The sequence below is a fragment of the Polyodon spathula genome, chromosome 16, assembly GCF_017654505.1.
Source record: "Polyodon spathula isolate WHYD16114869_AA chromosome 16, ASM1765450v1, whole genome shotgun sequence".
Lineage (NCBI taxonomy): Eukaryota > Metazoa > Chordata > Actinopteri > Acipenseriformes > Polyodontidae > Polyodon > Polyodon spathula.
The window spans coordinates 19788974-19816842 of NC_054549.1; the positions used below are offsets into that span (position 1 = coordinate 19788974).

Here is a 27869-nt window from a genome sequence, read left to right on the forward strand (position 1 = left end):
TATTAGTCAGTATTAGCTTGCTTTAAATGTATCTCCGTCACCCTGCATTGAGGGTTCGGGCACACCGGGTCTCTAGCAAGACCACCCTCCAGCTGGGCCTTAACAGGGCCACGATGGTGGAGTCTACCGGGGGAGATCCCACCAGGCCAAGCTTATCCTCGCCTTCCAAGGAAGCGAGCGCTGCGGCCTGCTTTACACACTAGGCCCCGAGGCTGGGCATTCCCAGGAGGAGCGTACCTCCTCCATAAAATCTGGGAAGGCCGGGAACCTTTGAGGGCGAGGAGCCAGCGCCTGAGTCCGGAAAACAGCCCGGCGTGGTTCTGCTGCTGGCGTCCAGGGAACCTGCAGAAAAGCTGCATCCCATAAGTGCCGAGACTGAGCTGGACAGCGGGGTGGTACTTTGGAGGCACTCTCAGAGCCAGGCTCTTCCTCAGCAAGGGCCTCACCCACTTGCATCTCAGAGGAGAAGGAAGCTTCATCACCCAAGGCCACTATGGACAGCGTATCGTCCTGCACTAGCTAAGGCGACCCTTCCCACCGCCCCCCCTGCACTCCCCCCTGGGGGTATGGCAATTGGGGCTGCAGCAATGCCTGGACACGGGCCTCTGGCACCTGTATAGCCAAGAGCTTCAGGACCTGGGCCATCTGGGCCTTGAGGTCCATAATGTCCCTCGCCTGCTTAGAACGATTCACCCATCTCGCTTTGGAGATGGGGAGTGACTGCGGGTGGCTTGTACAATGGGGATGTCTGACAGGTCGTCTGGGGCACCCAGAGCTGCTGACGGTCCAGCCGTGGAGGACCCGGAACTTGCCTTCCTGGCTCTCTCTAAACGGGCTTCTTTCAGTCGGAGCTGAAAGGCCGCACAGACACTACATGCCCCGTCCCTCTCGAGGGTCATGGTGGCATGTGGGACGCCCAAGCGCTCCACGCAGAGGGAGTGCTTGTCCTTCTGCGGGATGCTGGCGTTGCAGGCCATACAGGGATGGGACTCCGACATGGGCCTGGCTTTGTGCATAGCACTGAAACACTGTTTACACTGCGTTGAACACTGGTTTTAAGTGTTAACGTATTGTGTACACCCACTAGCGTTGCAGCAAAGGTATTAACACTGCACACTGTGCGCAGAGTACCATGGGCACCTTGTGCGCTGCGTACCATGCAGCAACTTAAGAACACTAGTGTAGTACCAGTTTACATGTGCACCGTGCATTATGTACACCGCGTGCGCACCGAGTATCCTGTTTATGAGCTATACGCTAGGTTGAGCAGTGCCTACACAACTAGCGTAAATTGCACCATGTGCACTGCTTGCACTGCGCGTCCCAAGCATCGTGCGTACCTGGTACTGTACACTGCGTGAACTACGTACCGTGCGTAACCACACTAGAGTGCTAGAGGTATCAGCACGTGTGCACTGTGCGTACTGTGCAGCGCTATTGTGCACTACTGTTGAGGCGCTGGGCACTATGTGCCGCTTATACTAAGCACCTGTGCCCGAGATACTATATATCATGGGCTTTGTATGTGCCGTGGTACCGCAGCACCTGGGAGGCCGCTATGCAATGTGCCTACCCTAACCGTAGTGTGTACCAGGGGGACTCAGGGCTAAAGCCGTGATGGGCAAGTTTAAGCAGAAAATAAAACATGGTAGAAGGATAGTAAAGGGAGAGAGTACACCGTTTTGTTACAAGATCCGACTCACCGAGGTGGTGGGCCTGTGCGGCCTGCAGGTCTACTCGACAGCGGGGATGCGGCAAGGCCTAGCCCTGTGGAGGAGAGTGCGGCTGGGAGGGTCACTCGACAGCGGGGATGGGGCAAGGCCTAGCCCCGTGGATGAGAGTGCAGCTGGGAGGGTCACTCGACAGCGGGGATGGGGCAAGGCCTAGCCCCGTGGATGAGAGTGCAGCTGGGAGGGTCACTCGACAGCGGGGATACGGCAAGGCCTAACCCCGAGAAGGACACGTGTACTCTCAGGAATAAAAGACAATCATTCGCGGATGACTGCACAGGCAGTCGCTCACACACAACAGACATATAAAAGAGAGCGGCCTAGGCCTACCACTCAAGTGGGGAGGCTGCTGAAAGACAGAAAGGTAAAAAGGACTCAGTCTTTTTAAGTTGTTTATTCCAGGAAAGTGGCAAGCCGTCTTTCAGCACGAATGCAGGGGAAATACAACTGACTCAAATAGACCCGAGAAGCTCTTTTCTATCAACACACTTCGCTCAACACAGAGGTCTTACTGTACTGTATTGAGAGGGGAAAAGAGGAGGAGCTTGACGGTTTTATTCCCTCGGTAGGCGGGACCAAGTGTGTCATCCCAGGAAGGGAACTTTCGGCTTTGCAGTTAAAGAAAGGATTACTGTTGCAGCAACAGCTTTTTCAGAGGCAACAGCTTTGGCAAGTTATGTGGTGAGTGAAATGATTGCTAAGTCTGGGAAGCCATTCACTGATGGTGAATTTATTAAAGACTGTATAATCAAAGTGTCTGTGGTCGTATGTCCTGACAGGAGAAATGTTTTTAGCAATATTAGCCAGTCTGCAAATACAGTAGCAGAGCGTGTTGTTGAGCTTTCTAAAGATCTTGAGGAGCAGCTCTGCGAGAAAGGCAAAGCATTCAGTGCATACTCTATCGCGCTTGATGAGAGCACCGATTTGGTTGATATTTGTGAGAGGTGTTGATGATAACTTTCAAGTCACGGAAGAACTGCTAAGCTTGTCTACAATGCGCTGTAGAACAACAGCAAGTCAGATCTTTCAAAACCTTAAGGACGCACTAGAACACGCTTGGTCTGCAGTGGCATTATTTAGCAGGCCTAACAACAGATAGAGCCCCAGTAATGATTGGGAAAAAGAACGGGTTGGTAGTGGTTGTGCAAAAAAAGAGCCACCAGAGCAATACAATGCATCATTCACCAGCAGGCACTGTGCAGTAAATCTTTGAAGCTCGACAACGTTATGACTGTTGTTGTGAAATGTGTGAACTACATTCGCTCCAGGGGCTTGCAGCACGGACTGAATTGAATCCAAATATGGCCACTTGCTGTACTTCACAGAGGTGCGTTGGCTAAGCAGGGGCACTGTTTTAAAGAGATTCTTTGAGTTAAAACAGAGGTGAAAAGATTCATGGAAGAGATTAATATGCCCCTGTCAGAGTTTGAAGACACAAAATGGATGATGGATCTTGCTTTCCTTGTTGATATCACCAAAGAGTTGAAAAACCTAAACCTGAAGCTACAAGATCCTGGTCAGCTTGTGACAACAGTGTTTGATGATGTGAAAGCATTCACAACTAAACTGAAACTGTGGAAAAATCAGATTTCTCAAAGTAATCACACTCATTTCCTATCATGCTAGTCACTTCTGGAAGGCTTCTCTCTCTCTCTCTCTCTCTCGTTAAAAATGCCTGCACGTTTTTCCAATCATGTGACGACATATTCATGTGACAGACATGTACCAATGAAAACGCGAGACTGTTGTGCGGTTCCATTCAAAAACCGGGCCTGTGTTGTGTCATATCTTGTTTGCTGCGTTCAGAGATCATTCTGCACAGATTCTGTCCTGTTTAGACAATATTCTTGTAAGAATAGGTGCGTTCTTTTAGCGCAGATTTCTGCAGTTCTGTCCAATTGTACAAATTGCGGTTTATTTTGTGAACTGCGCATATCTGTGAACTGAGGAAATCTGTGCTATAAGAACGCACCCAAAGTTCTGGGTCTGCGCAGAATGATCGCTGTGAACGCCCCCATTATCCCAGACAGACACACACAATCACATGACAAGGCGAGCTGCTTGTTTCCTGGCTGCTCTTGCGGTCTCCAAATCCACCTCTTGTAACACCACCTTTCATTTTTTATTGTTTATTTTATTATTATTGCCGCGGCGCGGGTCCCCGTGTTGGCATGGCGGATGGCGAGAAATCCCCGCTCCTCTCCTACGAGCCAAGCGACTTAGCAATCGGCGGAAGCGGCGCAGTGTTGCCCGGGACAGCTGCGGCGGCGTACGGGCTGCCTAGCCAGGCGCAGAGTGAGTAGTAATAATAATAGTTGTAGTATCCTGCAGTTATGTAGCGCATATTATATTGGTACCGTGTAGCTGATGTTGGCTTGCTAACTAGCCACGATAAAACTAGGGTGATGGTTACAGCACAGCGCAACAGTTCAACATAGCACAGTACAATACAATAGCCTATAGCCGGGGTTCCCAAACTTTTTCACTGGAGCCAGGCCCAGCTGATAAGTTGTATGAGGTACTGCGACACACCAGCAGCGCATTATAAAAGTATACAATGTTTAAACGGTTAATAATGTCAATATTAATGTGAAGTATTGTTTTTATTTGAATATATTTCACATTTTCTAAATATTTTGAAAATCACAATGAATATGTACATGGATTTTTAAAAAAATTTAATAAAATTCTAAAAGTAAACTTATGTTTTTAGTTTATTGTCATTATGGTGTTACATTAGGAACCTGTACACTAAAAGTCTTTTAAAATGCAGCTATTTTCAATGGTCATCAAACAAACAAACAAATTCCTTCTAAGTAAAACAATACCTCGTCTCCACAGAACTCGAGTACGCGTCCTAATTGCCACTGGCGCACAATAAACAACACACTGTTTCAAAGCAGCTACTGCAACTGCTTCTCAAACCGCGCGCGCATATACGGCTTTCAACTTATTAGAATTAAAATGCATAGAGTTACACAGAAACTCAACCCAAGCTTGATGCGAGTCTAGCTTTAATTTATATAAAATCCTTATGAGTGTGTAAAATGCATTTTACTTGCTGTTTAAAAAAAAAAAAAAAACATTGCTTCCGTGGCCCACCCAGAGATGAGTGACCACCCACAGTTTGGGAACCCCTGGCCTACAGTACAGTATAATTCAAAAACACAAATAGCGCTCATTCAATGTCAAAATAAATACTTTGTTGTGTACTAGAGTATAGCAAAGGGCAATAAAGTACAGTGCAAAATCATGTACCGTCATAAGCTGCTGAAGTCAGTTCTACCGGGTCTCTCGAACAGTCAGATATATCTGATTGTGTACTGTACAGTCTTGGATAGGTATACACACATACACAACAATAATAATACTGCTACTGCTGCTAGTACTGCTATTGTATTGTAGACCTACTTGGTTGTGATTTTTATAAATTGTAGTCGCGGACACAAACGCATACACTGAAACACACTAATGCACACATACATGCTGACACAGATAGACACACATATACACTGACGCACGCAAACTGAACACACACAGTGACACACAGAAGTTTACTCGCCCAAAACAGGAAATTGTAATAAGTCCAAGTACAGTTTTGTGACGACTGTTTCCAGAAACCTTTACACAGCCGCTGCCCCTGACTGAGAAAAAAAAAAAACTACTTCTCTCAATACATTATCAAAATAGATTAAAAATAATTCATGTTGATATCAGTGTACCAGTTTATCAGGGTGTATTGTACTATACTATAGCTTTTTACAGTATAGCATCGTGATTAGTGTTGTAAACTGATACAACAATCTAGTATAGTAAACTTATACAGTACCAGAGTTTATTATACTGCACTATAGTTTATTACAGTATTGGATGGATTGTTCTGTATAATCTGTTGTACTTTACTGTTTATAAAGAGGAGGAAGGAGGAGAAGAAGGAGGCATGCTATCGGAACGTTTTCAGGGTTCGTATTTAAATACTATGTGTCAACAGTATCTACGATTTGAAAGCAGTGAAGCTGTGCATGATTCCAGAGGAGGCTACAGTGACAGACTGCCTCGCTTGGCTGCTTGATACAAACAGTGAAACATGATAGCGTGTTGAAAGACAGCTGACGTTAAAATTGAGTTTTTATTTTCGTTGATTATTCATGTAGCTAGGTTATTCAGTAAGTGTATATTGTTGATTTATTTATTGTTAGTTACGCAGAGAGCTTCTGGTACGTGTTGTTGTATATAGAGATTTTGTAGGTGATATTTGTCATTTTCTTAAAATATCGAGAAAGATGGGCCGAATGGCCTCCTCTCGTATTTTCTTATGTTCTAATAATGTCATTGAAGTGACGGTTTGTTTTATTTGTGGTGTTTGGTCCACAGTGATGATGTGCTCATGTTTATGCCCATGCTGTGTGGTCTGTTGTGACGCGCACAGTTTGTCCGTTCATGCAGCTCACTTGAGTTTTTGGAAATGAACTTCGTTCCGAAAACAGTCAGCCCTGGGGGGGTCACGTCTGATTGGTTACATGGTTTTTGCCAAAGACGGGACTAAAAGACTTACTTAGAACAGGACCTGTACCTTCTAAAAAATATACATAGCAGAATATATTTACATTATTCGATTATAGGAGTTATCAACAATTCCATTATGGAACATGAGATTTAACAGGTGCAATGACAGTTGAAAGTGGTAAGGGAAAATATTGGCGATCTACAACCTCACAAATTCACACCCATATAAATTGTAGGTCATAGAATCTAAAATCACAAACATTGGTCTAATCTAATCCATTTCCGATATAAAGTATTATTCACAAAAAATTGTTTTTGACATAAATTGAATTTTCAGGGCCAACAAACTGTAATAACCCTTCACAACTCCTAGCTTAGTTGCCCTTAAGTTATAAAAAATATTTGTTTACTTAGCTTTACAATCGTATTTCCTTCATGGCAAGTATTGTATGGTTACCGGTAAAATAATAAAGACCTTTCCTTTCTTACTCGACATTCATATAGTATCCTTGTATTTTGTGACACTCCTGATTAAGTATCAGCCTGATAGAGCACTTTATAGCTTCCAATTCAGCCATTGTAATGTTTGGACTGAAACAATATAGTTTTATAGGTCATCCTAAATCCTAAGACAGCTGTATTCATGTTGCTTATTTCAACCCAACCCTTTTGACTCGGGCTGAAAGCTCTCCTGCTTTTGAGCAGGTTTGAGCTTGTCCTGGGTTGAGAGCTTCCACCTGGTTGAAATTATCCAAATGAATGCAATTACCAAATATTTAGGGTGTCGCTCTGTGGTGAAACAGACTGCGCTGGACGTATCCCATTTCTTTCATCTGTTTCCTGGAAAAAAACTGTCAATGGTATTGTTGTCATTATGATGTGAAGCCTGACACTGACAGCTGCAGCATGTTTACATTTTCACAACGATTTAATAAAGACCTGACTCTGAGGAATGTCGTGGATGTTCGACGTGCAAACCAGCCTCAATGTTAAAAGCCCTCTTAACCGTTAGCGGTCCATTTATTCAGTGCTTGTCAGGCGCGTCAGGTCCAATTTATTTTCACACATGCTGTTTATTTTACACGCGCTGTTTAAAATATATTTTTTTCAGCGTAAAACAGGTTTAAAAGGCATTGAATTGCAACAGGACACTCAGTACTGTATCTTCAGCCAAGCCCCACTCCTTGTTCGTTGTATTTTTCACATACCTCTGTATAGACATGCATACTGATAAATCCTCTCCTGATAATTCATTTTATCACCAAACTCCTCAATAATGCAATCCAAGTCATTATTTTATTACTATAACATCTCAAAAAGCTCTGCAAATGTCCGTGATATTCTTTGAGAGCGGGATGCAGAAGCAGCTCTCTCCTTTGTTATGTCTGTGTTGTCTCTGTAGTGCATGAGGCTATTAGGTATTAGGTTTCCTCCCCAGTTTCATTCGGCCATTGAAGGGTTTTCTCGGCTTTTTCCGGAGAAAAAAAAAACTAGAGACCTGTGCTTTACGTATTTTTGATGATGTCGGATAGGGTCTGACATAGGACTGGAAGGAAAATTGTGATGTTAGACCTGGTCCGACATCGAACCGCAAAGGGTTAAGGGCTGAAGGGATGACTAGTGTTTAAGATTTTGTCCAAACAATCCCTAAATATTGCATTTAAATTTTAAGCTGCTGAACTGCTCACAATACAATTGTTCTATGTGTTGCCACCTGAAATATCTTGAATGAGAACACGTACTGTTTCAACACTGAAAATAAGCTGCTGTATAGGGGTTTAAAAAACAGTTCCGGGGCGTGAGCTGGGTATGTAAGGATAGGGCAGAGGAAGCAGAAAGAGCAGTTAGGACAGAGTGACCCTGAAGGAACACTCTTAGGATAGAAGAAAGGGCGAATCCCAGACTTAGTAGAGGGCCGACGTCCCTTGCTGGAAATTAGGGTAGAAAGGTGGTTGCTGATTGAGGGTGGCATAGCCAGCGCATCCCAAGGACGAAGCCCAGCTACCAAAAAACATATACGAGGGTTAATACTCGAACAGCCAACCCTTGGGAGAGGAAATCATTTGTACACATACTTTTTCAAATCTTGAGTACAGTATTTTCATTTTCTGACAAGTACATCAACGTATGCATGTTAAATAGCTGAAATAATACAATAGCTTATATTGAAAGGCTTTGCTTAGCCACTTATTTATATTTAAGATGTGGGCTCTCTTTGGTTACCACACACATTACTAAACATACAGAAATGAAAAACCATCATGAAAGAATATGCTGTGCTGTCGTGGCCTCTGTGCTGCGACTGTCGGTCAGGGTGAAAGATGTGGTACATCTCTGCCGTCTCCCGCTGGCTGGACGAGCCCTGTCGTTCAGTGCCAGTTGCCGTGCTTCCTCCGGTTCTGCTGCTCGGCCTGGACGAGCCCTGTCTTTCTGCGCCGTGCTCACTCCAACTCCGCTCCCGCTCTCCATCCAGTGAGCCGACCCAATCCTGTGACCACTCTGGAGACACTTTCTTTGCCGGCATGCAAACCCGACATTTCAGCGCCTTTCGGAGTCCACTACCCCCTGGTTGCATGATTGCTCTGGTAGGTCTCCCCCTGGCTCCCTCTGTTCGTCCCAAACACTTTCATTCCGTCCCACTTTTGATATCAGTGTAGCGTTCCAGGGTAAACAAAAGAGAGGCAGACGACCGCAGCAAGGTCTCATTCAGGTTTTATTGAGGTCAGCCACCACAGCACAGCCCACAGCAGCGTGCAAGCTGCCCTTTTACCCCCAAACCCAGAGAAAACATTTAGACATAACAAGACACGTCATTGGACAACATTCACAAGAACACTGGGAACACAGCTCGATCACGCTACATATACTGTGTATGTGAATAGATATATATATGTGTGTGTGTGTGTGTGTGTGTGTGTATATATATATAATATAGTGTTTTTTTTTTTTTTTTTTTTTTAAATCAAGAAATTGCTTTTTGCTCTCCCCTGATTTGGAATAGAATATACCCCAAAAAATCTCTTTTATGAATAATTCTTTATATCTCAGGAATGGAAAAAGATCCCAGAATGAAATTGGTTCCAGTTAGATCAATGTTCCTCACAAACACTTTTACTAACTTTTTGACGATTTTTATCCAATTTGTGACGTATGGTGACATTGGCACACCGGTTGATACTGACAAGGAATGGCCCATATATAGATAAATATATATATATATATATATATATATATATATATATATATATATATATATATGAGAGAGAGAGCGAGAGCAGAAAAATGGAATAAAGCATTAATACATTAATGGGAATTTAAATGGTAAATATTTACTGTAAGAGTAAATAATAGCATGGCTAACAGCATTGATAGCGATAATAACACAATGCAGTACATTTATAGAAAAAATACAATTCAACAGAATATGATGGTATGAACCCCAGTGGTGCCTTTATGCAGAGTGCACACTGACTGTTCCCTCAAGTTGTGACAGGCGCACACACACTGGGCAGCCAGTGGGGCTGTGTGTCCCTCTCCCAAGAGGAATGCCAGTTTTTCTGGCTCTGTCAATTTTGGGAAATGGCAGAGAAAATTGTAATCTTTTTAATCTCGGTTTGGAAGTATTTATGGCAGTTTAGGAGAAAGTGCATCTCTATTTCCAATTCTTGTGTCTCACTGTGACCACACAGCCAATCTGTTCTGTGCAGCCAAGATTCTTTTCTTTGACCTTGACCTTGTCTCTCCCTCACCCTCTCTCCCTCTTTATCCTTCCCCCGCCCTCTTTTTTCTCTCACTCTTTATTAACCTCTCTCTGTCCATCTCCCTCCCCTTCTCTCCAGACCTCCCCTCAGTTCTCCCAATCGAGGAAGACCCTCCTCCTTACTCCCCAATGACGTCGGGCAGCACTTCCACGATCAACTGTCGTGTGTGTCAATCTCTCATTAGTGTGAAGGCAAACAGCCAGCAGCACCTTGTTAAGTGTGGGGTCTGCAACGAGGCAACGGTAAGGAGAGTGTGTGTGTGCATGTGCGTGTCTCAGCGTGTGTATAAGTATGCATGTGTGTAAGTATGTGTGCGTGTGTAAGTATACGTGCATGTGCTTGTGTGTAAGTATGTGTGCGTGTGTAAGTATACGTGCATGTGCTTGTGTGTAAGTATGTGTGTGTGTCTCAGCGTGTGTGTATGTGTGCGTGTGCATGTTTGTAAGTATCCATGTGTGTAAGTATGTATGCGTGTGCATGTGTGTAAGTATGTATGCATGTGCATGTGTGCAAGTGTGCATGTCTCAGCGTGTGTGCGTGCATGTGTGTAAGTATGTGTGCGTGTGGGTAAGTATGTGCATGTCTCAGCGTGTGTGTAAATGTGTGTGCGTGTGTAATTATGTGTGCGTGTGTGAAGCTAGGTCTGCATATTATTTTAATTATTACTGTACTGAAAAGTAGTGTATCTGTGTTAACCTCCCTTCTTTCTCTCTCCCTCTCTCTTCCTGGCTCTCTTTCTTCCTCTCCCTCCCTCTCTCTTCTCGTCTCTTTCTCCCCCTCCCTTCTCTCTTTCTCCCCTCTCTCTTCCCGGCTCTTTCTCCCCCTCACTTCTCTCCCCTTCCCTTCTCTCTCTCTCTCTTCTCATCTCTTTCTCCCCCTCCCTTCTCTCTCCCTCTCTCTCTTCTCGTCTCTTTCTCCCCCTCCCTTCCCCTCTCTCTGTCAGCCCATTAAGAACCCTCCTCCTGGTAAGAAGTATGTACGCTGTCCTTGTAACTGTCTCCTGATCTGCAAAGCAACTTCACAGAGAGTGGCTTGTCCCCGTCCTTACTGGTAAGAGAGGGGATAGGGGGGTGGGGGGAGAGAGGAAAGTGGAGATGGGGGAGAGGGGAGATGGAAGAGAGGGTGGAGGTTGGAGAGGGGGAAGGAGGGGGGAGGGAGAGGAGAGTGGGGATGAGAGAGAGTAGAGATGGGGGAGAGGGCAGAGAGGAGACAGGAAAGGGGGGAGTGGAGATGGGGAGGAGAGTGGAGATGGGGGAGGGGAGAGGAGAGTGGAAAGAGGGTGGCGATTGGAGTGGGGGGAGAGGAGATGGGGGAGGGGGAGATTAAGACCCACATGCACACATATGTAATTATGTCTCTCTCCATTTCCCTCTCCATCTCCCTCTCCTTCTTTTCTCTCTCTCTCTCAGTAAGAGAATTATAAACTTGGGTCCGGTGGAGTCAGGTTCAGGTCCTCTCAGCCCAGAGCTACAGCCTTGTGGAGCCAGAGTGAGCTGTGGACACTGCGCTCACACATTCCTGGTACGAGTCACAATTCATCTTCATATTCATCATCCTAATTAATAATCACAAGTACTGTAATAAGAATCAGTAAGATTGATGATAATTCTTTCTCTGTCTCAGTGGACTGACTTTACAAAGAAGAAACTTGCCAGATGCCCTCACTGTCGGAAAGTGTAAGACCTGTTTGTCTGTTTTATATATATATACACACACACACTGACCCTGCCACTTACACAGTCCAGAATTTATCCTCACATTTTATCATATTATAATGTGTAACTGTCCCCTGTCTTTCTCTCAGGTCCGTTATTGGGCAACGTTACCCCAGGCAACGCTGTGTTTACTTTTTCATGCTGGGTCTCTTCTTTGCTGTCATCGCTGGAGGAATAATGGTGAGATGGAGGGAGGAAGGGAGGGGGGGGGGGGGAGAGGAGGAAGCCAGTTTGACGTTTACAGTTAACTTTGTATGTACTTTGGGTAAGTGTTTTTCTTTTTGTATCTAGTTTTTATATGAATATATAGTAATAATAACAATCCTAGTAATATTGATAAGAATAGTAATAGAAATAATGACAATAATAATAAGTAAGCGTGTTGACATTCTAGTGAAAAGACTACATATCCCAGTGCATGGGCATCTTCATACACTAGGGCCTGTAGACCCCTGACAACAACAGCAGGTTACTTAATAAGAGGATATAGAAATAGAAATTAACACAAAAGTAGATTAATAAGGGTGGATTAATAATTAATAAACAAATACATAATAATCATTTCAATAATAACAATGATAAAGTATGCTTTTTGGATATGAAAAATATAGCTGTTGTCAAAAGAGTATCTTCTCCTATACATGGAGACTTCCATACATTGGGACATGGCTGCCTCCCAATGACAACTGTCTAAACACAAACCTGACCTTCATAGATGATTCTTCTAAAATAAAAACGGATAAAGAAACAGTAATAATAGTTAGAGTTGGCATCGTAATTAACAATAATGAAGAATAATAAAGGATCATTTCAAGGCCTTTGTGTACTACAAAGAGCTACATGGCCACACCCACTTGGTACATTCTGTGGCCATGTTTTTCGCACCTGAGAATGACCTTGACTGACTTCCACATGACAGTGATAGATATCTCAAAATAATGTTTGAGAATTAAAGCAACTAAACAGGAATGCGATGCTCTATTAGTACAACTAAAATGTTTTCATTGTAGAATATGTTTAAATGGTGTATACCAGTGGCACTCAATTCCATCCTGTGGTGGACAGATAAGGCAATGTCCAGACCTTGGAGGGCCGCAGGGCGCTCAAGATGTGCGTCCTGATGGGGGGGGTGTTCAAATGGTCATGAAAATCTGACTATCCAATCACACTTTACATACCATAACAAAACACTGCACTTGCACCAATCAACGAACACCTCTCAGAAATAACTACTTAATATGATACAATGTCTGAGCACCATTAACAATACAAATAGAAAGCAAATACAATTTCCTGACCAGTATTCAAATGACATCTTGCAAACAAATAATTATACAAATCTCACTGTATTGCTATTAAAACAGCAAGTTATTCATTTTAATTTTATTAAAACTAGAAAACGTTCCGACAGTCACTATGTAGCAAGCATTCAAGTTAACGAAAGCACTGATGTTGTATAAGCATCTTGTTAAGCACCTGATTAGAAGTGCAGCACGGTGTAAATATGCATGTTCTGGCTGCAGTGTGTTTAAATGTAAATGAAAAGTTTCTCAATGAAATACATGGTATGGCAGTAAACAGAGGGGATAATAAACTGAAGTGCATTTCCACCGTGCCATCTTTGAGAGGTGTGCCGTGGGTGCATTTCTTACTGGTGCCAAATAAAAGATCTTTGACAGGCTTGGTTTCTTTGGCCAATTTCCTTTGACTGAACACTTACCGGTGGCTGCATTGTTAATTTTCCTAACAGTACTTAGTTTATCATATGAAAAATAATAGGTTAATCAGTCATATAACTCACTACAATGCCTAAGCTACAGTACATTGCTAACGTATTGTAGTTAAATTAATACAAAAACTACTTTCACTTTCCTGTTCCAATCACTTGCTGCACAATCCCAGCTAAATCTAACAAAATTAAAGCAATTTCCAAAACTATTTATCCTAAAATAATGTGCAATACTGTAATATTCCAGAACAGGTTGTGAAGGCTTTACTTTGCTCCACTGAATTAACGATAAAGCAGATGATCTCACGCATTAAATGATACACATTTCACAGATGTATTTCAGGCAGAAACAGTACATAAGTAGACATCGCTTTTTTCTTTTCCATTTCTTTTTATCCCTGCCATTGTAGTTTCTTCGCAATAAGCAAAGTGGCAAATGACACATTTTCATAAAGTAATAACATTATTGGGGTTTACTTTTTTGAAAACTGTCAAATTTAACTTTACTCTTCAAAAAATATATGTGGGAAAGGGGGCATTGTACAAAGAAAAAAAAAACACCTTTTTGCTTTTCATTTATTGGTACTTTCCTCATAACAGAAAATAGGATCACAACAAAACAAAACGTTGATCACTATGCGTGACATTTCCCTTGCTAGTTTGGCCAGTGCCTGGAAAGAGTGCAGCATTTTCGAGTGATGTGCATTACCTGCAGCTGTATGCCCCGATTCTGACTCACTTGCCAATCTGAAGCATCACTTTGTTGGTTTTTATGTTAATCCCGCACATCACTTGCCATTTTAGACACAGGCGTGGATTTTTGGCTTTAAATTAATGCACAGCAATGTTTGTAAGAATATTTAGATAGTTTCGCCGCACTAAAGAAAATAATATTACTACCGTGGGTTGGATTTGGCCCGCGGGGCGCCTATTGAAGAACCCTGTTGTATACCATCACGCACAATTTCAAATGAATTGGTGCGTCGACTCCCCCAAAAAATATCAAGGAATTATTAAGACCAAACAGGCCGAGGAAGGTCTAATTAGAGCAACTCACTCAAACTGTGTTTTCAAAAACACTTCATGGTTTCTTTTGTTTTTAATATCTTTCAATACAATGAAACATGAAGCAGGAGTAAAAAGAGAATTTAATTGAATAATAATATTTGTAAGTATGAATTTCTCTTTCTCTCACACAGGCTGGCACTTGGCAGGAGGCTGAGCATTACGGAGCAATCTATGCCGTCTGGGCTTTGGTTCTGGTTCTCTGTGTGATTTGTTTGGGTTGGGCTGTTTACTGGACCCGCATTAAAATCAGCGAGCCTGTACAGAACTACACGTAGAGGGAAAGAGGGAGGAGAGGAGGAGGAAGGGGTGGGAGGGAGAAAAGGAGAGGGGTGGAGCTGATTTATAACTATTCTGATTAAACTGGAGTATAACAGAGAGAGAGTTAGAGGGGGGTACAGAGACAGACATTATTATAAAAGAAGTTTCTTGTTAAAGGAGAATTCAAAAGTAAGGCATCACACCCACATATTGCTACAAATGTGCCTTACAGAAAAAATCCAGAGTGAGTGAGTGAGAGAGAGGAGGGATGGAGATAAACATATAGGCAGAGCAAAAGAAAGGGAGCGAGATAGATGCTAATTAGCTAATAATAATAATAATAATAAATAATAATAATTGTCCTGTCATTAAATTAAAATTGAGCATGAAAAAAATAAATGTTGTTAAAGCACATACATGGCACACACAACAACAGTATATTACAAAAAATGTTTATTTATTGTGTTTAAGCACTAATATATACACATATATATATATATATATTATATATTATATATTTATATATATATATATATTATATTATATATATATATATATATATATATATATATATATATATATATATATAGACATATATCCACACACACACACAGAGAGCAGCCTCCAGGATCATTCATACCCCCAATACACTGCAACTGGTTTGAGCAAAATAAATGCAAGTGCGCTCCCAAGACTGGCCGCACAAACAAATGAAAACATGAAAGCTTCAAGAGCCTTAGCACTGGACACTTCCAAGAAATATCTGAAACACGATGTTCAAACCTCTTCACACCCTGTAAATTTAAAATGCATTTATCCAGGACACAATTCCTCACGCCCCATCCATTCATGCTACAAACACCAAACGCACACCTGCGACTTTCCACCAAAACTTTCAGTTACATTGTATCAAGGGCATGAACAATCCCTAGTCCACTGCACACATACATATACATACATATAAACACTTCTCTTACAGGATCTGTCGATCCTCTTTGAATGCAAGCAAGACTTCTAAAACCGTATAAGACAAAATATGTTAAATATCCTTACCCTAAGAATGTCAGCCACATCGTACTCTAGCTTATCTCAGCGGTTGGGTGAGCGAGCAATTGGGAATCCTGTTCGTGATGCCAATGCTGTAAGAAATATTTTTAGAACATGGAAACAATACAATAGAGGTCAAGCTTAAACAATTTGACAAGTTTTTTGTCTTTTGGTTACAATGACCACAGTACTGGAAGCTCCTCTCAAAGAAACTTAGTGAGGAACATCTTCCCTGTCCCTGTATACAGTTCTCTCCCTACAGCAAATCAGCATCAGATTACAAAGTACAACCAAACAAAAAAGTCCACGTATTCATTTGATTGGTTAAAGACTTATTCCCATCGTAAGTAGTTGCTATATAAGATCTTATTGTGGAACAAGATTTATGGCTGTCTGTCTTTACCAGGTAAGTATTTAATAGTAGCTAACCCACCCAGACACTACAGCCCCCTTCTCACTTGGCACACAAAATTCCCTGTGAATAGCTTTGCTATTACCCAGAACACTTGATAACACCGTGTAACAATTTTTTTTTTTTTTTGTTCCTGGGTAGTAAGTGTTATTTCCTAATTGCTTATGCCTCAAAAGTATAGAAAATGGCTATTATTCCACACAAACGTTGCTTTTGTGACCAGGACAGTGATATTTTGAAATTTACCTATTTTCCAGAACATTCCAGATAGATTCAGTGATGAGTAAACTTGGAGTAACTTCTAGAACTTTCCAGTAATATAAATGGTAGTATAAATACAGGGGCCTTAAGCCCATCAGTTCAGTTTAGTTCCAGCTGCCTAAGTGGATACATATCTGCATTTTTCTGAGATGGCATCAAGAGGCTGCAAGCATCCGGCAGACGCATTTTGCTATGTCTCTGGCTAATTTATCAAGACAAGCGAAAAAGTACTCCGTGGAAACATCTGCTAAGATGTGTGAGGCCTACAAGGCATATTTCGGCATGCCTGTCGGGGATCAAGACAAACCCTGGGCACCTCATTTCACCTGCGAGCACTGCAAAAAAACTCTGGAAGGTAAGATGGACAATTGTTGCTCGGAATTTTATGTTATAAAATTTGTTAAAATTTTTAAAATTGTAAAAGTTTTTAATTTTAAAATGTTTTACAATTTTCAATGTTATTGAAAAAATATATATGAAAAATGTTGCGAGAATCTCTTACACATTAGTCATGGGTGAAATAAATGTATTTTTGTAGGATGGTACAGAGGGGAAAAGAGAGCCATGAAGTTCGCTATCCCAAGAATTTGGCGGGAACCCACTGAAGCAACTGCTACTTCTGCATGGTGGACCCTTCCAAACGTCGGACTGGCAAGAATGCACCTGCTATCACGTATCCGGACCTTCCTTCATCCATCGCCCCGGTGCCACACTGCCATGAGCTCCCCGTACCCACTCCTCCGGAGAGAGAGCAGCCGTCTTTAAAAGAGAGCAGCAAGTCAGAGAGCGAGGAAGACGTTGTAGATCCAGATGACAATTTCAGAGGTGGAGCTGAGGAGAGAAACCCATACTACCCCAACCAAAAAGATCTCAACGACTTGTTTAGAAATCTTGGTCTCGCCAAGTCCAATGCCGAGCTTTTGACGTCTAGGCTCAAGCAGTGGAACTTGTTGGATGAAAGTGTGCAAGTCGCAGATCAGAGGAAGCGTCACCAACCTTTTTCCAGCTTCTTCACCCGTCAAGATGGGCTCTGCTTCTGCCACAATGTGACCAGTCTGTTCGAGGCAATCGGAATCGCCTGTAACCAGAATGAGTGGCGCCTCTTCATTGACAGCTCATCCAGGAGCCTCAAAGCCGTGCTGCTCCATAATGGTAACAAGTACCAGTCTCTTCCCCTGGCTCACTCGGTGCACCTCAAAGAGGATTTCAACAGCATCAAGACCTTGCTGGACGCCTTGAAGTATGATGAGTACGGCTGGGAGGTCATAGGAGACTTTAAAATGGTGGAATTCCTGATGGGTCTCCAAGATGGTTTTACCAAGTTTCCCTGCTATCTTTGCCTTTGGGACAGCAGGGACACCAAGGTGCACTACCACAGGCGGGACTGGCCACAGGGGACCGAGTTCTTTTAGGGGAGGAACAACATCAAGTGGGAGCCACTGGTGGACCCCCGGAAGGTGCTGGTGCCACCACTGCACATCAAATTGGGCCTTATGAAACAATTTGTCAGAGCTCTAGATAAGGAGTCGGCAGCCTTCAAGTACCTTCAAGAGGTCAAAGCCGGTGTCTTCGTCGGACCACAGATAAAGCAGATCCTGGAGTGCAATGAATTCCCCAAGAAGCTCACTAGTAAGGAGAAAGCGGTTTGGAACAGCTTTGTCGCAGTGGTTCGGGGCTTCCTGGGCAATCACAAGGCCGAAAACTATGTAGAGCTGGTTGAGACTCTGATGAAGAACTACGGCATAATGGGCTGTAGGATATCCCTCAAAGTCCATATCCTTGATGCTTATCTTGATAAATTCAAGGAGAACATGGGAGCGTACTCGGAGGAGAAAGGTGAGCGCGTCCACCAGGATATACTGGACTTTGAACGCCACTACGAAGGACAGTATAACGAGAATATGATGGGAGACTACATTTGGGGGCTGATTCATGAAAGTGATTTACAGTATAATCGTAAATCTAAAAAAACTACTCACTTCTAAATCTTTTGTAGTCATTTTTGTATTACTTTAGTATAAATACATGTTAATTTGGATTCATTTGTTGTTTTTTTCTGACTTTATGTGAACGAAAAGACACAAATTTGCCCGTTTTCTCATTGGAAATAGGTACATTTCAAAATATCACTGTCCTGGTCACAAAAGCAAAGTCTGTGGGGAATAATAGCCATTTTCTATACTTTTGAGGCATAAGCAATTTGAAAATAACACTTACTACCCAGGAACAAAAATTGTGTTGCATAGTGTAATTATATGGGGAAAACATTACAAAGACATTCTTGATGGCAATGGATGATAAATTAAATTTAGGCCTAACAAGTCCAGTGAAGCAATGCGCATGAAATCCAAACAAAAGAACAAAACCAAAATTACAGGAACCAAAGTATCAAAGTAGAAAAAACCAGCAAACAAAAAAGGAATAATCTCACCAACAAATAATGAAGTCCCAAATTCCTGTACTGATGATGATGGATGAAGACTGATGAAAAAATAGCGATCGTAGAAAATGGTGAGTCTGTTGAGTAGTACCGGGTTGAGTGGTGAACAGCCGTTTGGAAAATATCAGGAGAATCGAACAAAATGGATACTGTACACACTAACAAAAACAAACTAAACAGACCTTGAACAGCAAATAAACTTAAAGTAACAGTGTAAACAAAAAAAGAAAGGTTTAGACAAAGTTTGGTTTGTTAGTAGCTTATTAATCCCAGAATCTCATCAAGCAGCTTCTTGAAGGATCCCAGGGTGTCAGCTTCAACAGCATTACTGGGGAGTTGATTCCAGACCCTCACAATTCTCTGTGTAAAAAAGTGCCTCCTATTTTCGGTTCTGAATGCCCCTTTGTCTAATCTCCATTTGTGACCCCTGGTCCTTGTTTCTTTTTTCAGGCTGAAAAAGTCCCTTGGGTCGACACTGTCAATACCTTTTAGAATTTTGAATGCTTGAATTAGGTCGCCACGTAGTCTTCTTTGTTCAAGACTGAACAGATTCAATTCTTTTAGCCTGTCTGCGTATGACTGCCTTTTAAGCCCAGAATAATTCTGGTCGCTCTTCTTTGCACTCTTTCTAGAGCAGCAATATCTTTTTTATAGCGAGGTGACCAGAACTGCACACAATATTCAAGATGAGGTCTTACTAATGCATTGTACAGTTTTAACATTACTTCTCTTGATTCAAATTCAACACTTTTCACAATGTATCCGAGCATCTTGTTAGCCTTTTTTACAGCTTCCCCACATTGTCTAGATGAAGACATTTCTGAGTCAACAAAAACTCCTAGGTCTTTTTCATAAATACCTTCTCCAATTTCAGTATCTCCCATATGATATTTATAATGCACATTTTTATTTCCTGCGTGCAGTACCTTACACTTTTCTCTATTAAATGTCATTTGTCATGTGTCTGCCCAGTTCTGAATCTTGTCTAGATCATTTTGAATGACCTTTGCTGCTGCAACGGTGTTTGCCACTCCCCCTATTTTTGTGTCATCTGCAAATTTAATAAGTCTGCTTTCTATACCAGAATCTAAATCATTAATGTAGATTAGGAATAGCAGAGGACCTAATACTGATCCCTGTGGTACTCCACTGGTTAACACACTCCATTCTGAGGTTTTTCCTCTAATCAGTACTTTCTGTTTTCTACATGTTAACCACTCCCTAATCCATGTACATGTGTTTCCTTGAATCCCTACTGCGTTCAGTTTGAGAATTAATCTTTTGTGTGGGACTTTGTCAAAAGCTTTCTAGAAATCTAAATAAACCATGTCATATGCTTTGCAATTATCCATTACCGAAGTTGCATCCTCAAAAAGATCAAGCAAGTTAGTTACGATCTCCCTTTCCTAAAACCATGTTGACTGTCTCCCAGGACCCTGTTACCATATAGGTACTTTTCCATTTTGGATCTTATTATAGTTTCCATAAGTTTGCATATAATAGAAGTCAGGCTTACTGGTCTGTAGTTACCTGGTTCAGTTTTGTTTCCCTTTTTGTGGATCGGTATTACGTTTGCAATTTTCCAGTCTGTCGGTACCACCCCTGTGTCAAGAGACTGTTGCATGATCTTGGTTAGCGGTTTGTAAATAACTTCTTTCATTTCTTTGAGTACTATTGGGAGGATCTCATCCGGCCCAGGGGATTTGTTTATTTTAAGAGCTCCAAGTCCCTTTAACACTTCTGCCTCGGTTATGCTAAAGTTATTTAAAACTGGATAGGAACTGGATGACATTTGGGGCATGTTGTCCGTATCCTCCTTTGTAAAAACTTGTGAAAAGTAATCATTTAATATATTTGCTATATTTTTTTCTTCATCTACGATTTTGCCATTTGTATCTCTTAGACATTTAATCTCCTCTTTGAATGTTCTCTTGCTGTTGTAATATTGGAAAAACATTTTGGAATTGGTTTTAGCCCCCTTAGCAATGTTCATTTCTTTTTCTCTCTTGGCCTTTCTAACTTCCTTTTTGACTTGCGTTTGCAGTTCTGTGTACTCTTTCTGCGTACTTTCTTTTTGGTCCCTTTTTAATGCTCTGTAAAGTACCTTTTTTCGCTGAATATTTTTCTTTAATTGATCTATTAAACCATTTTGGCAATTTAGTTTTACATTTAGATTTGTCTACTTTAGGGATGTAATTGTTTTGTGCCTCTAGTACTACATTTTTGAAGAACAGCCATCCTTTTCTGTGGATGTTTTCTCTATTTTACTCCAGTCTACTTCTGTTAGTCTCTGTTTCATACCTTCATAGTTTGCTTTTCTAAAATTGTAAACCTTAGCTTTAGTCGTTACTTTTGGGGTTTTAAAAAGCACTTCAAATGAGACCATGTTGTGGTCTGAGTTTGCTAGTGGTTCTCTGACCTCTGTTTTAGTTATTCTGTCTTCGTTATTTGAAAAGACTAAATCAAGGCATGCCTCCCCTCTAGTCGTTGCCTTGACAAATTGTGTTAGGAAGCAGTCATTTGTCATTTCCACCATTTCAATTTCATCTGTCATGCTCCCCACCGGGTTTTCCCATTTATTTGGGGGAAGTTGAAATCCCCCATTAGTATGGCTTCTCCTTTGCTACACGCATTTCCAATGTCATTGTATAACAGATTATTTTGCTCACTGTCTGAATCTGGCGGTCTATAGCATGCTCCTATTATTATGCCCTTTGAATTTTTGTCCATTATTCTGACCCATATTGATTCGGCTTTATTCTTTGTCTAGGTTTAACACCTGGGCTTCAAGACTGTTTCTTATGTATAGCTGTACCCCTCCTCCTCTTCTGTCCTGCCTGTCTTTCCTATACAGGTTATACCCACAAATATTATATTCGTCCCCATCACTCTCAGACAACCAAGTTTCTGTAACACCTATCACATCATAGTTACTTGTTAGTGCAGTAGCTTCAAGTTCTAAAATTTTGTCTGATATTTCTAGCATTTAGATAAATACATTTAATGGTTGTCTTACCTGAGTTGTTGTTCTTGTTTTGATGCGGTCTCCCTTCTGTTTTTTTGTTCCCCTCTTCCTTTCTAGTTTAAATGTTTCTGAACCTGCTCGAGGATCTTTTCTCCAAGTAGACTGGTTCCCTTTTTATTTAAGTCCAGTCTGTCCCATCTATACAGATAGTCCTCTTTCTAGAATGTGGTCCAATGATCAAGACAGGTGGAGCCTTCCCGTGTGCACCATGTCTTCAGCCATGCGCTTTGATTAATTATTTCCAGCTGTCCTTTGTAAGGTGCTGGTAGTATACCAGAAAATACCACAGTTTTGGGCTTGCATTCTAAGTTCAATACTAGCCCTCTGAATTTGTTTTGCAGGGATTGTGGTCTATCTCTTTCAATGTTGTTTGTACCGATGTGGATGACTACTACCGGGTCATCTCCTGTTCATTCTAGGAGCCTGTCCACATTCTCAGTGATCTGCTTGACAAAGGCTCCCAGAAGGCAGGGGGTCCAAACTGCGAATTGAACTTGCTGTGTTTCTCAGTATGGAGTCCCCAACAATCATGACCCTCCCTTCTTTTTGCTGTCTGGTCACCACTGTCGATAGTGTCCTGGATGTTGTTCCTTTCGTTCTTTTGTTGGTTTTGCTCATCAAAATTTTGAAGTGACTCAAATTTGTTGGTTGTTTTAATTTCTGGTGGTTGTGTTTGACGAAGTTTCTTTTTTTCTCTGCTTCTGCCTACCTGAACCCAGCTGTTCTGACCTTCTGTCTCCCTGGTGGCTTTCAGTCTGTGCAGACTTCCATGAATTGTGAGTGTGCCAGCTCCTCAAGATCCTGTTGCTGTCTCATTTCTTCCAGCTTCATTTCTAGCATAGTTACTAGTTTATGCAAGTCTTGGATCGCGTGGCACTTTACGCACACTTGGTTTAGCTCTGCTGGGTTTTCTCGGATTTCCCACATCATGCAGGTGTCACAGATTACTGGCTTGAAGACCATGTTGAGGGTTTTTTTTTTTTTTTGAAGTTTAGTTTCTTCTGCAGCTGTCAACCTGCTTTCAAACTGCTCTGCACTTTTCCATGTCTGTACTTTTCCCACGCTGTTGCTTCCATCCGCTGTCGCTGGGAAGACTGCCTCGTTATTAGCTGCGTTGTTCTGCTGTGCTGTTGGCTCCTCCCCTCGCCCGTGTCTCAGAACGGCGCTGAATTTGAATCAGCTGCTCCGAGTTTCAGCTTGTTTGTTATCAGAAAAACACACAGGGCTGTTTGACTTTGAGCTGCAGTGTTTCCCCAGTGTCCTGTGTTTTCTGATTAAAGGAAATAAAGATGTAATTTCTCCTTACTGCTTCTAAACTGCTCTGCACTTTTCCACGCCTGTACTTCGCCATGCTGTCGCTTCCACTCAAAACAAAAGAGTAAATGGATGCACCAGTATTTATCTAAAATAAAGTTAACGTTACACTGTAATTAAGTAATATGCTGTTATTTGTAAATGGATTCCTCAAGAGAAAATGAAGTTCCCCCCTGGTCTAGCAGCCAGCTTTAATACCAGTACTGGCTTCCAAGGAGCTCTGAGATTTGAGGAGTGGAAATCTGAATGAGCCAATGGGGGAGAGGATGAACAGAGGGTGATAACAAGGAACTATGGGAAATTGAATTTTAACCTGGCCAGGCTACTGACCCTAATTAAAGGGACAGGTGGGTGAAACGTACACCCACTTTATGGAGCAAGTGAATTGCTACACACTTCTCGTCTGGAAGAGCTTTCCTGTGCTGTGTGCTGTGATATTTTCAGTGATCCTGTAACTCTTAGTTGTAACCACAGCTTCTGTAAATCATGTCTGGATCAGTGCTGGAAAGAGAAAAGACCTCATAAGAACATAAGAAAGTTTACAAATGAGAGGAAGCCATTCGGCCCATCTTGCTCGTTTGGTTGTTGGTAGCTTATTGATCCCAGAATCTCATCAAGCAGCTTCTTGAAGGATCCCAGGGTGTCAGCTTCAACAACGTTACTGGGAAGTTGATTCCAGACCCTCACAATTCTCTGTGTAAAAAAGTGCCTTCTATTTTCTGTTCTGAATGCCCCTTTGTCTAATCTCCATTTGTAACCCCTGGTCCTTGTTTCTTTTTTCAGGTCGAAAAAGTCCCTTGTGTTGACATTGTCAATACCTTTTAGAATTTTGAATGCTTGAATTAGGTCGCTGCGTAGTCTTGTTTGTCAAATATCAAAGAAACATGAAAATCACAAGTGCTGTCCAGTCGAGGAGGCAGCACAGGATTATACAGTTTGTGAAGAACTTTGATTTCTCAGATTTAAAAAAAAAATCATTTAAACACAGTATTCTGTTTTCACAGTAGGGTTTCATTTATTATTCCTGTACTCAAGTAATCATGTTGGTGGGGGGTGGGGTATTATAAAGAGGCAATTTAAACAACAGGATCCAACAAGTCTGAGCAGAACATAATCCTATATATATATATATATATATATATATATATATATATATATATACACATACAGACTATCACAAAAGGGCAGATAGAAAGTACTTACTGTACGTCTCCTTATTTTATAGCTGTTTCAGCCACGCCTCTGTAAGCCTTATATCTCTGACCCATTACAGGTAGTGACTTCATATTTACAGTTGTATAATGTCATGGAAGTTTTTCACTCAACTTCTGAAAGAGACTCAGTGAGGCAAACCAGGTCGAATCCAACAAAGTTTATTACTCAAGGCTTGCATGCACAAGTGTTAGGAAACCGAGCAATGTTCTGATTACACAGAGCCAGTAAGCATAATATATACCTTGTAACCTACAGTTATTGCGAGCCAATCACAGAAGCTTAACTCAGTCTAGGTTGGATAGCAACAACTTGGAAGATTAAGATGAGACCAATCATATGCAACAATAACAACTTATCTAAATTGCAAGCATCCTGAAATTAGACCTATTGTAACTAAGTTAGTGACATTTCTGAGAACTGTCACGGATGCAGCTTGCGGTTGATAATAAAGTGAACTTCCTCTTTCTTGCTAGTAGCCAGTATCTTTCCATCCCTTATATGGGCCACTTGCCCTGCAACAAGAAAGAGGAAGTATGTACAATAACAATTACCAGTACATGATACATTATTATTATATGATACCTAAATCTTATAACCCGTAATAGCTTTTAAACCTGAGCATGCAAACCTAAACAATCATAGCAGTAGCAACATTGTAATTTTCCCACCACATTCCCTACTTTTGTAATTAAATTACAACCTAAGAGAAAATTACATCAAATCATCAGCCAGTTCAGAAAAGGGATCAGTATCCTTGTCACATTGACTATCAGTGGTAAGCAGAGGCATGGTTACAGCAGTGTCCAACACTTTGGTACAGAGTTTCTTAATGCAAGTGATAAAGCGCTATGAGCAATATTAATCCATACATAGCCCAGTGGAACAGAGTAGCTCCCCATGCTCAAGTAGGTCTTTTACCCAGGCAAATGGGTCCTATTCTTCATTCCCATGTTCTTCCCTCGTGGGACAGCAGCCCAGACATAACAGGATTGGTTTACATGTTGGCTGCGGTTAGCCATGTACTGGAGTGTGCAGATTATAATAAAAGAATGTGGGAGGAGCTGCTGCTGCTCATGGCACATGTTCAGATTGTAGGCACTCAGCCTACAGAAAGGAAATGGCTACAGCTCAGGAATAATCCTTTTGTGGTCCTGCAACATAGCAGCATGCTAGTGTAATACACAGTACATGGGGTTCATGAAAACATAGCAGCATGCTAGTGTAATACACAGTACAGGGGTTCATGAAAACATAGCAACACTTGGAATGGACCTGCCCAGCGTTGTTGGTGCCAATGCTTCCTCAGCAGGTCCTTGATCACCACTCAGTCTCCAGGATGGATGTTGTGTCTGGGTCCCTCAGCTGGATCAGGCAAGGTGGCTCATACCCTAGAGAAAAGATTCTTGAGCACATTGTTAAGAGCCACACAATATGCAATTAACTCATCGTCAAATCCTTGAAGGGTCAGCTGGTGCCTGGTATGAGATAAATGATTAGGCATTGTGACAAAGTGCCCTCCCCTGTGTATATTATCTGTTATATGTTGTGTGTGGTGTGTTAAATGTTGGTGTATAGTCATTGGTACACGGGATATAAATGGGTCTGTGTAACTCGAGTGTTTAAAATGTATATTTGTATTTAGGCATGAGGATTGCACAGCACTTCACGTGCAAGTAAAAAGTAATAATATGTGAGCACGGGGAATTGCACTTTATTAATTCACGTGCAGTTGTACTGAGACTCCAACTGAATGATTGATTAGCAATCGAGTCTTGGTACAGCTGCATAAAAGCAGCATGTTTTCACCCACTCGCAGTTGGGTGCTCGGTGAGTGGAGAACGGGATAGGAGACGGAGGTAGAAGTAATAAGAATAATAGTAATCGTTAAAAAATAGAAGCTCACTGTGTTTGTTTGTTGGTCCATTGTTTGTTTGTTTAGTCCGTTTTGTTTGTCTATTTATTTTGGCGAATGTGCCGTGTCCTGTTTGTTTATTTATTAAATGCCGAGCGAAGCCATTCACTCAGCTCAACCAAACTCCACCTCTCTGTTGCTTATTTCCTGGCTCTGGTCTGACTCCACCCACTCCGGCTGTCTTTGTGACACGTGGTGTCAAACCGGGATAACAGCGCCTCCAAGAAGCGTCAGTCCAGAGCAGGAACCACATTCATAAAAAAAAAATTAAATTAAAAAAGAAAAATGGGATGGGAGGAAGAAAGGCAGCCGTGGTGTGATCGCCAGGAAGAGTTGAAGGAAGGAGGGGCTCCATGGTGTGCCTTCTGCCTGGAGTATGGGCACCTCCGGGAAGTTTGCCCCTATGAAGACCCCCTCTTTTTGAAGGCCCTCGATGAGGGAAAGGTGGAGGATGTGGAGGAGTGGCTTCGTCTGAAGGCTATGAGACCAGTCCACCGCCAGGAGCTGCCTCTGCCTCCTCCAACCGCTGTTTTGGGTTCAAAAACAAAAAAAACAAAACAACAACAACAAAAAAAGAAATGGAAGGCTGGAACTGGAGAGATGGCTTCCAGGATCTGGAGGACCTCCTCGGTGGTCTAGAGGACCAAGGCTGGTGCCTTGCCTGTGGGGAGTTCGGGCACCTGGTGGTGCGCTGCCCTTACCAAGAGGAAGAGGAGGAACTGGCCCAGGAGAGGAAGGTGAGGAGGAGGCAGAGAAGGGAAAAGGGGAAGAGGAAGGCAGAGCGTCCACCGCTCCCATCTCCACCAGCAGAGGAAGAAGGAAGAGGAGCCGTCTCCAGCGCCAGAGGGAGAGGTTCCACCGCTGTCTCCAGAGCAGAAGAGCTGCAACAGCCCTGCAAGTGAGGGAGAGCCACACCAGCCCCCTGCAGGTGAGGGAGAGCCGCACCAGTCCCCTGTAACAAGGATAGACTACACACCACTCCCACCTCTGTCGCCAGGAGACTACATGCCGCTCCCACCTCTGTCGCCAGGAGACTACACGCTGCTCCCACCTCCACCGCCAGGAGACTACACGCCTCTGCCACCTCCACCAGCAGGCGCAGAGCAGCAGGAGCTGCCTCTGCCTCCGCCACCTCCACTGACAGGCGCAGAGCAGCAGGAGCTGCCTCTGCCTCTGTCACCTTCACCGGCAGGAGCAGAGCAGCAGGAGCTGCCTCTGCCTCCACCACCTTCACTGGCAGGAGACTACATGCCTCCGCCACCTCCACCGGCAGGAGCAGAGCAGCAGTAGCTGCCTCTGCCTCTGTCACCTACACTGGCAGGAGCAGAGCAGCAGGAGCTGCCTCTGCCTCCGCCACCAGCAGAGGGTGAATGCCTGCTGGGTCACTGTCCGCCAGCAGAGGGTGAATGCCTGCTGGGTCCCTGTCCGCCAGCAGAGGAGGAATGTCTGCTGGTATCACTTCCCCCACCGTCACGG

At 42.6% G+C, this 27869-nt stretch overlaps 2 protein-coding genes across 2 annotated transcripts; both read left to right on the top strand.

The window, feature by feature from the left end:
- Nucleotides 1-3563: 3563 nt before the first annotated feature.
- LOC121329256 (type 1 phosphatidylinositol 4,5-bisphosphate 4-phosphatase-like) lies at nt 3564-14793 on the top strand. Its single transcript, XM_041274759.1, has 7 exons — nt 3564-4025; nt 10076-10239; nt 10941-11047; nt 11407-11518; nt 11621-11673; nt 11802-11892; nt 14641-14793. Exons 1-7 carry the CDS (start codon nt 3902-3904, stop codon nt 14782-14784), a joined length of 795 nt encoding a protein of 264 aa, XP_041130693.1. The 5' UTR covers nt 3564-3901; the 3' UTR covers nt 14785-14793.
- A 3505-nt stretch (nt 14794-18298) lies between these two features.
- LOC121328961 (tripartite motif-containing protein 48-like) lies at nt 18299-24403 on the top strand. Its single transcript, XM_041274117.1, has 3 exons — nt 18299-18323; nt 23623-23819; nt 24111-24403. Exons 1-3 carry the CDS (start codon nt 18299-18301, stop codon nt 24216-24218), a joined length of 330 nt encoding a protein of 109 aa, XP_041130051.1. The 3' UTR covers nt 24219-24403.
- The last annotated feature ends 3466 nt before the right edge of the window (nt 24404-27869 follow it).

What these genes read in the sequence shown, in the direction of transcription:
- LOC121328961 (XM_041274117.1), top strand. Translation starts at nt 18,299, where the DNA reads ATGGGAGCGTACTCGGAGGAGAAAG. An exon ending in AGCGTACTCGGAGGAGAAAG is followed by an intron (nt 18,324 to 23,622) that starts GTGAGCGCGTCC and finishes CAGGTGGGTGAA; the next exon opens with ACGTACACCCACTTTATGGA. An exon ending in GAAAGTTTACAAATGAGAGG is followed by an intron (nt 23,820 to 24,110) that starts AAGCCATTCGGC and finishes AATGCTTGAATT; the next exon opens with AGGTCGCTGCGTAGTCTTGT.
- LOC121329256 (XM_041274759.1), top strand. Translation starts at nt 3,902, where the DNA reads ATGGCGGATGGCGAGAAATCCCCGCTCCTCTCCTACGAGCCAAGCGAC. An exon ending in GCTTGTCCCCGTCCTTACTG is followed by an intron (nt 11,048 to 11,406) that starts GTAAGAGAGGGG and finishes TCTCTCTCTCAG; the next exon opens with TAAGAGAATTATAAACTTGG. An exon ending in TCATCGCTGGAGGAATAATG is followed by an intron (nt 11,893 to 14,640) that starts GTGAGATGGAGG and finishes TCTCTCACACAG; the next exon opens with GCTGGCACTTGGCAGGAGGC.